General features: G+C 35.6%; 1 protein-coding gene across 2 annotated transcripts; it reads right to left on the bottom strand.

The window, feature by feature from the left end:
• Positions 1-3,840: 3,840 nt before the first annotated feature.
• On the bottom strand, positions 3,841-9,714 carry LOC137737490 (protein indeterminate-domain 5, chloroplastic-like). Of its 2 annotated transcripts, none has more exons than XM_068476984.1 (4): positions 9,245-9,712; positions 8,442-8,838; positions 5,270-6,573; positions 3,841-4,189 (listed from the first exon to the last, which is right to left on the bottom strand). In XM_068476984.1, exons 1-3 carry the CDS (start codon positions 9,405-9,407, stop codon positions 5,304-5,306), a joined length of 1,830 nt encoding a protein of 609 aa, XP_068333085.1. In that variant the 5' UTR covers positions 9,408-9,712; the 3' UTR covers positions 3,841-4,189; positions 5,270-5,303. The 2 variants fall into 2 exon arrangements, with proteins under 2 accessions (XP_068333085.1, XP_068333086.1); XM_068476985.1 differs by lacking the exon at positions 3,841-4,189 and adding an exon at positions 4,768-4,815 and having other exon boundaries at positions 9,245-9,714.
• Positions 9,715-12,243: the final 2,529 nt, after the last annotated feature.

The following is a 12,243-nucleotide window of genomic DNA, read 5'->3' as shown; positions in this document are numbered from 1 at the left end:
AGGGAAGTGTTATTCATACTCTCAAAATCTCATTCTACATTCTTCACAAGTATATTTTTTTTCTTAATATAGAAAGTTTAAAGTATAGAATGAGATTTTTCCAGTGCTAATAACAATTCTCTTGACTAAAAACAAATATGTTTGGAAGAAAATATAAACAAAATTATTTAGTTCATGAATATTCATTAACACATTTAACTAGCCTGAAAAAGAATAAGTAAATTTATGTATAGGGGAATGAATTTTGCATGGACTAATAAGTAAGTTTGAGTTACTTCTTATATTATCAATCAATTTTATGGTGGAATCTCAATTTCCTTAATAATAGAATTGAGCAAATAAAATAAAACTGAAGAGAAACTCTGTCTTAGACAATTTCTCCAAAATCCTTAATCCCCAGTTGTGTCTTTTGAGGGATAAAGAGTTCTACTCTAGAAACCCTCAATGACCACTAGGTTTTTTAGCGTTTCTACTCAAATTTTTCAGTCGATCGAGTTACAAAGTTACTCCCTGCAACCTTCTCTACGTACTTAATTGTGTATTTTTTTTAAGGTACCTATGTATTTTAGTTGGGTATTTATCAACACTATATTGGATGCCAAAATTTCAAATTAAGAACCGGAAAATAAATGGAAATTAGGTGGTGAATGAAGAAAAATTGTTCTTACATGGGGTTTCTAATAATTTCCTAAAGATAAAACTCGAAATTGTATAGGTTCATTGAGCCTCCCTCATCTTAATATATTAGACATAATATTGTTAAGTTGAAGACAACATTAATACTAATTGTGTTTAATAGTGGTGCAACCTTGTCCCTCTTGAGGGAAAGACGCGTTGAAATTGTGCGAAAAAAATAATCACACAATTCCCGGCCTTCCTATTAGGAGGAGACAATTGGATACAACTTTGGACACTCTCATGGAACTTATGCCATATATTAAGAATTGATCAGTCAACCAAATGAAATGAGAGAAGAGAGAAACATACATGTTTCAACGGAGATGCCAACAGAGTTCCGTGGATTTATGTTTTTATGTGTATATACAAAAAGAAATAATACAATCTTGTCGATCTCTGTATTTCTTTCCACCCTACGTTGAGTCCATGAGGGTGGGATTAGGCTTCAAAACTTGTCTCTTATTAATACAAAGAATTGACCACATCTCTCTCTCTCTCTCTCTCTCTCTCTCTCTCTCTCTCTCCCCCCCTCTCTCTCATCTCCATATATATATATAGACATCAAGCAATAATCATTTAATAATTTAACATTGCACTAACTATTAGTTTGGCTTGGCTCTACAAAGTAAGTTCATGATTTGAATTGTTCATGTTTTAAGTCACCGTTCATAAATCGTTATTGTAAAAATTCACTCAAATCGGAAATTGATTGTTGTGAATATTTCATTGTTTGTCGACAACATTGTGTTTCTTTATTTATTAGTTTACAGTCAGATAACTAATCGATTTCCAATTTCATTGAATTTTTGTAGTATTGGTTTGTCATTGATATATAACCTAAATAATCATCAGCTTAGATTATAAGAAATATGTGTCGCTAATTAAAACTTTGCGTTAGTACTACTGCCACAGCACTTATATAAGATGTTGATAGTTAGTATCTAATTTGTACAAATGAGTGTGAACTTTATTTGTAACTGCGTGCAAAATTTTGCTGATACCTCTTACAAGGCACACGTCAAATCCAATATTATGAACAATATATATATATATATGTTAATCTTCGGTAATATACAAATCTTGCATTTTCCTCTACTCGTCCATAACGCAGCTACTAAAGTATTCTTAGACTTTAAGGGTTGGTTTGGTATTGCTGTGCTTTTAAAAAAAAAACTACTTCTGCTGTACTGTGAGAATAAGCAGCTATGAAATAAAGCAGCAGAGTGTTTGGTAAACTTTTTTGTAAAAGTGCTTTTGAAGAAAAAAAAAACGGTATTATAGTGTTTGATAAACTTTTATGTAAAACAGATGTGAAAAAAAGCTGGTTTTTCAAAGCTGGGTTTTGCAGCTTTGTGTTTTTGGCTTTTTTTCACCCAAAACTGTGAAAAAAAGCTGAAGCTGAATGTTTACCAAACATAAAAAAGCTCCCAGCTTTTTTTGATAGCCACTTTTTACATAATCATCTCAATACCAAACTAAGGCTAAGAGGCACGAAAATGTTCAAACACAATTATTGTCCTCTTCCCTTATCCAAAAATATATTGTCGTCTTCTTTTCAATTAGGTCGTGATATAATTCCTATGGCATTTGCACATATATGTACTTTTTGTTAAATTACGATTCAAACATTTTATCATCATTTAAGATGCCGATGCACAAGAGTCTTCTTTTCCCGAATAAGATGCCTTGTGTCATAAAAAAATTGACTTCCAAACAAAATCAAGGCGAACATAAGAATTTATTTTTTAATTTTGCTAGTTGTATGCAAAGTTCTAAAAGATGTTAGGCACTAGTCGGGCGGTGAGTTAGAGTCTAGCGCCTCGGCGGCTAGACGGATAATGAGTGCTCATCCAACAAAAATAAAATGTAAAATAAAATTATTGATTTTTTGTCTAAGTGAGAGTCACGACCTAGGCAGATGCCTAGTCAGGACTACGTGGGCTAGACGGGCGCCTAGGCAGGCTAGGTGGATATGCCTAAGGAGGACTAGGCAACCTTTCTTGATTTTCAAACGTCTAGGCATTAATAGGGACGGTGGCCAACCACCTAGCGCCTAGGCAGTGCTAGGCGGGGATTTTTTCAAACAGTGGCTGTATGTATGTATGTAAGCTTGCATGTATGTATGTATATAGTGGTGGATTCTAACATCGGGTGGTCCTAATCAAGCTACGCTAGGCGCTATAGTCAGGTGGCGAGCTAGGGCCTAATGCCTATGAGCCTAGATGAGGCATAGACAGGACCCCAGGCAGACTAGGTGAATTTAAGTAAATTTATTATATGCCATATAAATAAGCATCCATATACAGGCAAAAAAACTATGCTTGCATTGAGAAATTGAGTTTATTGTTTTAGTTATGTATATTATTTAACATATAAAATACAAAAATATCATAATTTTTTTTAGTTAATATTTTAGTAAATTTGATGGTATGAGATGAAAGTTCAAGTGATTACTAGTTCGTATTACTTTACTAAATATTTTTCAGAGGTCGTATGAATTTATTGTAATTGTTTTTTTTATTTTTTTTTATTTTTTTTTTATTTTTTTTATAAGATAACAATGTCAAACATATGGTATAAAAAATTGGTTGCGTAATACACCATCCCTTTATTAATTAAAATGTTAAGTGCCACAACCTGATTGGACAACAATTGAAAAAAAAGAAGAGGAGTTGGTCATGTGGGAAATGAAGAGAGAAAGTCTTTTGGAACCAAGGTCCAAGTACACAACAGAGCCATGGTGGTCTTTTGTGTGTTCCCCTTCGTTTGAAATTAGATCTTTCTTATTAGTTCAAAGCTTGTATTGCACAACATCTGCACAACCAAAGTGGTCTTCTCTCTTCCACCTGCCCAGATTGTTGGGTGATCCTCGAAAGTCCTCAGGGACGCTTCTTTGGACTTTTAGATGATCCTAAGACCATCGAATGGACGAATGGACCTGCCCCTATGTATGTATGTATTGGAGAATGAAAACTTGAACTATATTATTTCCATAGCCCATATATAAGATAAAAATATATCAAGTTAAACAAATACACTTTGTTTTGACTTATCAACTTGGTATAAAAAATCATGTTTAATGCCACTGGAACGAAGAAAAGAATACTGAGTATATATGTTTCAACGTTATAAGTCAACATAAATTATGACATGGTTGCATGTCTAGTCAAAATACTTCACGAAAGTTTCTATGGATTTCAATTTTATTGAAATGCTAATATATAAAGGAACATCAGTTAAACATGAAACAGAACAAACTGTCGACTAGCTAGTCATTTAAATTTAAACTACGAAAAAGTTCTAAGCCTTCTTTGACTTTGAAAATTAAACTCCCGGCCCCCAAATCACCTTTTGAGGCTTGAACGGAAAAAAAAAAAAAAAAAAAAAGGGAAAAAAAATTTACTGCTCAAACACCATTAATTAATCTGCACTGATCTCCTTGGTCTCATATAGCCAGAGCTTCACGGTGTTTAGGATGCATATGGCTTTAGTCCGAAACAAGTTATATTCCCTGAAAAGAAACCCAAATTTATATGATAATTGTAAAAACTCTATTTTCTTATAATTAAGGTATATTATTACATTGTGAACAAGAAATAAGCATAGTCATGGATAATGTGAACCAGAAAAGTCCCATATATAGACACTTCCTAACCAACTTAATTAGTATAATCACTTCAATTCCTGGCAATCGAAAATAAAGAAATAGTTAATATATTCAAAATGTAAAGTTAAAAACATTTTACTTGTAATTCTTAGTATAAACTTAGGGGTAATGAAACTTTTAAGTACTTGACGAAAAGAAAGAAACAAAGGAACGACTTAGGTTATTTTTCCAAGAAAATAATATTCAACACATAGGAGAGAAGTCAATCTCATCATATATAAAAGATGTTCTTAATTAAGAATCTTAACAAAAAGGAAAAATTTAAAATATGTAAATCAAAAGGGAAGTTGTAATGAAATAGATTAACAGTAAACAAATAATTCCGGCATGTGATGAGTAAAAATAGAAGACAATTTGGAAAATGCATCTTTTTATTGAGAGAAGATATTTATATCTTCTCTCATTCACGCAATATCTTCTCTCATTCATGCAATGCACTTACTTTACAAGTTCAGCACTCGTGACTCTCTCTGCCATCCAAAATAAAAGTTAAAAAGGAGTAGAAGTATCATGTTTATATAAACAAAGGGACAAGACACCCAATGTGTCCTCCAGGTCATCACTCCTGACGGCCTCAATTTTATGTAACCATGCAAAGACATTGTGTCAGAATTTCATTTTTCATTTTTCTTCAATTTTCATTTTTTTAAAGTACCAAAAAGCCAGTGAACAGTAGTATCAGTGTACAAAAATTACACAATTACCGAAGAAAACTAACTCCTTAAATAAAATATAAGAAATTTTAACGAAAAGATTATGGGTTTATTTTAACGAAAAATCATATTTTTACATTAAAAGTCAATCTTGATATTATTCATTTTATCCTTATCATTAAAATTCAAAATTTTCAAACTATTTTCTTTAATTTTTCATGAAATATAATCATTTTTAGCCTTAGGTCAATCGTCACTAATTTTCACGTACCTCTATTTCTCTCACCATCTCTGTACTTTTCTGTTCACTGAAAATTCCCGCCTCCTCCAAAAGATTGGGTTGACGGCGCAGCTGCTGCAGCATTGCTCTCTGAATCCAAGGAGCTCAGCATCTCCATGCCGCCATGCTGCTGCTCTGATCTCTGATGAGAAAATCCACCGCTCATGCTCCTCACTACTTGTCCAACCCCAAGAAAGTCCCTCGTTAACCTATCCGAACCTCCTCCAATATTGTTCAACCCTATATGCTGCTGCTGCTGCAACTTTGCATCCTCCATGTTAATTGCCCTATTTGCCGATGCATCATATCCACCAAACGCCGCGTTTCCGAAAATCGATGAGCCTCCCCCTCCGCTAGCAAACGAGTTCATTAGGTCTTGGAGGTGGCTCTGGTCGGTTTGGTCACTTCCGAACATCCTACCTAAGCTGGAAGGAACTAGGGTCCCGGGCCTATCAGGTTTTGTAGTGGTCAAGGAGGAGCTTCCAAAGCTACGGAGGAGCGAGGTGGTGTTGTTGTTGTTTGAAGTGTTGGATCCCATTTGAGCAGCCTTCTGAAGCAGCGCGGTTGCGGACATGTGCGATGACATAGCCTGCTGCTGACTATTGCCATTGTTGCTATAGAGAGAAGGGACTCCAGAGCTCATGTGATCGCCGCCACCCATTATGTGTCCGGCAAAGAGATTATTCGAGACTTCATTGCCACCTCCGGTGGCGCTGGCGCTGCCGTTTGCATTGGTGTTGAAATGGTTGGGACTAATTAGTGAATTGCTGTTGTTGGCACTGTTGCTATTAGTACTGTTGGTGTTGCTGTTGGAAACGAAAGGCAGGTTAAAAAGATTGGTTCCTGCTCCGGAGTGATGCTGATGTGGCGAGTGGTGTGTAAACTGCATGAGTCCATGAAATGACTTGTCCTGGTCATGGTATTGTTGTTGGTTGGACTGGTCATGATCTGAGGCTCCAGTCATGAAGAAAGATGCTGCTGACGACTGAGCCGGTCGGAAAGATGATCCCATTGAAGGGGATGAGAGGAGGTGATCGAATTGTCCGGCCCGATCGGCAGCAGCAGCACCTGAAGATCCGCCAAGCCTTAGGATGTCACTGGGTTGATTGCTGTGGTCGAGTGAGGACAGTTGATGGGGAGGGCCCACAACTTGATGGGATAAGCCGAGGCCAGTGTTGCTGAGGCTTCCTCCTCCGTATAAGCTGCTGCCAATGGTGGTCAAACTGGGTGGATGCCTTGCACTTTCCTGAGCCAGGGCATCGCAGAATGCCCTATGCGTGATAAAGCTGTCGCGCCTGTACTCACGCTACATCATCTTTAATTTCATGGTGAATATAAAAAAACAGTACAACTAGGTAGCTAGGTTGAAACATTTTCTGGTGACAAAGTACATCAACTTAGAAAATGTACGAAAGACATCGCATTGCATTTATATACATGATGAGTAGTGTTACTCTTATCATCGATTTGTATCATTATTCGTATCATCTTTTTAATAAAGGTAAAACCCACCAACACGTGTAAGTCCTACATTTATTAAAAGCGTTCACCTTTGAAACTGATGTTCCAAATTTGATTCCACTTACTAAAAAAAATCTTAATGGCCCCATTAGGCTTCAGAAAATTAAACTTGTATGTAATTCTATCCTTAAAACGAAGCCATATTGTTCAAATCAATAAGTGAGCTCCCCAATTTAGTAGTATATTTGTTGACTTTAATTGGAATTTTGACGATCTAATCACACCAACAAGTAGTCATTTGTAGTTGCAGATAAAGCTGAAGGTGGACATCAAATTTCAAAGCCCTTGCATGACGGCGGGAGTTCGAACCCCATTGGTGACTAATCTAACAAAATTTATCGTTTGACAAAAAAAAAAAAAAAAAATTCAAAACCCTAATGTGTGAACTCTGAAGGCTTCAAAAAACAAAGACTAATTAAGAACTTGTTGCAAACTAAGATGCACTGTAATTACAGTTTTGAAGGGGAGGGCACATTTAATGACTTACACCATTACACGCACTAATCTACCATAACAGAATTAATTGCACAAGGAAAATGAACGAAAATTTCCTAAGGGGATGTAAGTGTGAATTTTTCTGAAAAATGGAAAAGAAATGTTTGAATGAAATTAATTAATTAACAACCAAGAAATTCCATCTCAAGAACTGGCAGTTCAATAAATGCAACATGAGAATGTAGTCGAAGTGATGAAAGTAAATCTATCAAAAACCCCATTTGAGGACTTATGCTCAATTAGGACAAAAACTCATGATTCAAATGTCTGTTTTTCCAGTTGAGAATTATCCCCAAAACCACTCAATATCCTCAATTACTGCTCCTCTTTAGTCTCATCATCCCCAAATTATGACACTGCGTGCAATTCGATAAACCCTAAATTTTGACCACAACTTCGAACTCCTGCAAGGTCATGAACTGACTCCTGAAGCCAACTCAAAACCAGTTTTGAGAGAGAGAGAGAGAGACAAGCGTTATGATGAAAACGAACAGTAGCAGTGTGACGAGTCATAAGAGAACAACAACACTCTCAGGACAAGTACAGTCCTTCTTTCTCCTCTTCTCTCACATTACAAAGCAATTGGCATAGCAACACGTGAATATGAAAAAGCTTTTGCTAAACACCGAAACTGGCGTTGTTTCCAAGGTGAAACAAAGTAAAAGAAATTAAATCAAGCACTAGTACGACGACCATATATGGCCATTATTTTCTTCAAAAAAAAAAAAAAACAAAAAATTGGGGCGCTCCAACTGGGGATAAAATCATATATATGTATCCTGAAACCACCACGATCATGGCAGTTTCCACAGATTATTCACGTGGGAGCATGTTTTTCTTCCATTTTCCTCTTCCCCCAAAGAAATTTTTAAAAATTAACTAAACACATTTGACAAGAAGAAGAAAAAGAAAATTAACACAGCTAGCCAGGATGAGGGTTAAAAAAAAAGAAAAATTAACGCATACATTTTTCTTCTGTTGTCACGACTCGAGGAATCTAAATAACTTGAACAAAAAAGGTCAAGTTTCAAGTTTCGACTAAGAAATTTTTGTAATTTAAAGTAACTTGCTATATGATCACGCGTATGATTGATTAATGGGAAAACCAGTTAGATAAAAAGTTGATTTTGAGTTGATGAATAATCACCTTGAGAAGAGAGTGCCACAGTCACATCTGTATTCCCGAGTGCCACAAGTCTTAGAATGTGCCTTCCAATCGGACTGGACGGCGTACCTCTTCGAGCACTTCTCGCACTTCCATTTTTTCTCGCCGTGTTTTCTAAAGTAGTGCTTTTTTATGCCGGTGAGGTCGCCGAGTGCCCGAGAGGGGTCGTGGTGGACGCATGTGGGCTCCGGGCAGAGATAGACTTTGCGTTTGGGTTCTTTTGTAGTCTTCTGCTTGAGCTTCCAAGGCAGGTTATGTCCTCTTCTGTGGAGCTGTAGGTTCTGCTCCCTTTGGAACCCTTTGTTGCACACCTCACATATGAACCTGTTTGTTGCCATTAGGGTCTTGGGAGATAGTGCTACCACTTCTGCTTCTGGATCTGTTCTCTCATGAAAAATGCCAAACCACAACAAATTAGATAATTCATAACTTTATTAATCACAACAACAAAATTGTATATACCCTACAAGACACTTCATATTTTGTAAGCTTGCGTACTCATTTTTTCAATCCAACTAATTAGAAACTTTTATATCTATCTATATGTACGTGTTTTCCCATTTGAATTAATTCCTCTGCCAATTTAGGGTTCCTTATCTGTGAGAGAAAAAAGGGGAAGGAATATTAGCCATAATTGAATTCAGATAATTTAAACCATGTATATTCTTAATTTAATTTGCTTTTTGTGTTGGATAGCTAGTTAGCTAGATCCTAAATAATGTGATTTTAGAGTCGTGCCCACAGGTAGCTAGAAAAGAGAAGAGAATCAATTGTTGGATACTTGCTTGGTGTTCCAGGTTGGTTTCTCTTTTTCTTCTGAGGTGGAGCAGCTGGTGCAGCTATGGATGAGATTGGTGTTGTGGAGGAATGTTGTTGCCTCATCTGCTGGTTTTGATCTTCTTCTCTAATTCCGAAAAGCGGTGCGCCCGATGAAGAAGACGCAGCCATCTCTTTCTGATCAATCTTCTTCTTCTTCGCTTAATTTCTTCCCTTTCAATTTCTCAGGGCAATCTGAAATATTCTAGCTAGAATCCAGCAAAAACCCCACAACCAATTTATGAGTCCTTCTCAAATCTTATCCCAAATAACAAATGAAGAGAAAAGGAAAACTTGAAAGGATGAAAATATTAATAAAGGGAGTTGAAGAGAAAGTAAAAGGAATCAACTCCATAACTAAAGCATTTGATGCTCTCTCTCTCTCTTCTTCTGCTAGTTTTTTTCTCTTGTTTTAAATGAAAATGTTCTGAGGAAAGTGATGCTGTTACGGTTTTATGATTTGGTGTCATGCACATACAGTAACACATGTACACAGCATCTTTTAAAAACAAAAAATATATTGTCATTTTTTTCACCGTTTCTTTTTTCCAGAATTTCTCAAAATTTTTCCTCCCTTAAATAAAATGCAAAAATTGAAAATTAATTGACAGGGAGAAGAGAGAGAGAGAGAGAGAGAGAGAGAGAGCGACGTAGAGAGAGAGAACCTGAGACCTACAGGTCGGTGGACCCAATCCATGCCCACATCACGACATGGTATGGTGCGTGAGAGGAGCATGAAGCAGCTAGCTACATCTCTCTCTCTCTCTCTCTCTCTCTCTCTCTCTCTCTCTCTCTCTCTCTCTCTCTCTCTCTCTCATTCGTATCTTCTTACTCAAGTCCAGACAAGCTATTCTTCATCACCCCTGTCCCAAGTGGACCTCACTGTAAAAATTTTAAATACAAGAAAAACAGAGAAAATGAAACTAAACCTAACACCAAAGAAATGGATATATATACATTTTCAAGAGATTTAGTGTGAGAAATGACAACAAAATTCATCTAAACTACAAAAATGAAAATATTTGATTCCAGGATGCAGGGAGATGAAAAAGAATGACCTATTTACCTCCACCACTTGCTTCTCAAGAGAATTAGTTGAATAATAAACAAATTTTCAAATGCATAATTAAGAAACAATTCCCAGAAAGAAAAGTAGCAACCTGATTAAGGTAGTTTGAGATTAGGCTGCGTTGCTGAAATCCAGTATAAGCTATAGCAGACTAATGTTGTCACTTGAGCTCTCTCTCTCTCTCTCTCTCTTTCTCTCGGTCACAACGCCTACTAGGTCTAGTTTCAGTTATATGCAATTGATTCTCCTCCTACTGGCAGACATATAATGGGGGACCATGAAAGGTTGTTTTAGTCCTTTTATAATTACATTTGCAAAATTATAATTAAAAGACTAAGAACAATTAAGAAAATACCTAATCCAACCACTATCGATAAACAATTACCTGGGAAAATCTATTTTTACACCACTAATGATAAATTGCTATCATCATCATCAACCCTGTCATTTCCCAAGCCCAAGCTTTGGGACAATTACTTTCAGTCATGTAGATTGTACAATAATTAAATCAAAGTAAAAAAAATTGATGAGGTAGTTATTAAATTAAAGTGATGTGAGTCACTTCTCTGATTTTGAAGGTCGATATATATGTAATAGAGTGCAAATTTTGCTTTATTTGTAGAATTTGATAAGTGATTGGAATAGTTTTTCTTTTTAGATCATTATTTGTAAACTAGATGACGTGTCGGTTGATAATTGGATTTTATTCATATTGATTTAAAGAAAAATTATCAACTGTCACATCATATGTCTAAAAAGATAATTTCTCTAACACGACTCTCTAGAATGACAGTTTTTATTCTATGCCAGCAAGCCCTTTTCCTCATACAAGAACGCTTGCAGCAGATCTGTCATTCTTTGAAACAATGACAGCTTAACTATAACTACGCACATCACTTTCATGTGTAGTCATTTTGATAATATGATGAGGGTGTAATATTATTCATTTCTTTGGGTGGATGACATTCAAATTTGGACCTTGGGCAGATTAGTACCCACTAAGCATATATATTAAGTTTTGCTAATTAATCCTAATGGGAGTTTCTGCTTCGATACAATGTCCCAATTGCTAAAGGGAAAAAAGGATGTCTTAATTGAGAAAAAGATTAACTTTCATTGCTATGTTATTCAGCTGCTCTAGGCATCATAAACTCAGGAAAATTACTTAAAATTCAATTTTTCAAATGGTTGTTTATGAATAAATTATCTTCCTAATTAAACATGAAAATGACAATTAATAACTACTATAACGTGTCATCACCTTTAAGCAGGACTTACTTGGCACCGTGCATGCACAACTGACTAATGTAACGTGGTACTAAGTGGACGCCCTCATTCTGTTCAATGTTGAAAACTTACATATGTAGTGTGCATGCACCTTTTTATTCTTATCTATTTATATGTTATGTGATGAGAGAGCTAAAGAATAAAAAGTTATTACACCTTGCAACAAAGATTTTCTCCGATTCGCCAAGGACTTGATTGTAACTCTCAGTACAGTAAATAGTCAAATCCTCACTGAAAGTTTGGTAATTTCATTGATTAGATTCTTTGCAGACAAGAGGATGACAGTCTGTGTAATAATAAGATAAAATGTCAAGATGTCTAACAAGGTTCCAGATACTTTCTACCTAATCCTTTTTATCAAATAATCTGGATTCTTGAAATTTAATATAACGGCTAAACACACAGGCTCACTTTAAAAGTTATAATAACTTTAATTGTTGGATCAAATTTCAATGATTCAGATTGTTTAATGATAATGATTAAGTGTAAGGAATCCGGAGATGATCAATTTCCGTCTAACAACTGATATTTTGTAGCTTATATATTGGAAAAATATATAATGTCTAAAGAGAAAGGCACATATGTCAAGAAAATAATATAATAGTGAAGGAA

The sequence above is a fragment of the Pyrus communis genome, chromosome 6 (assembly GCF_963583255.1).
Source record: "Pyrus communis chromosome 6, drPyrComm1.1, whole genome shotgun sequence".
Taxonomy (NCBI): Eukaryota; Viridiplantae; Streptophyta; class Magnoliopsida; order Rosales; family Rosaceae; genus Pyrus; species Pyrus communis.
This window is presented reverse-complemented; position numbering and strand designations above follow the sequence as displayed.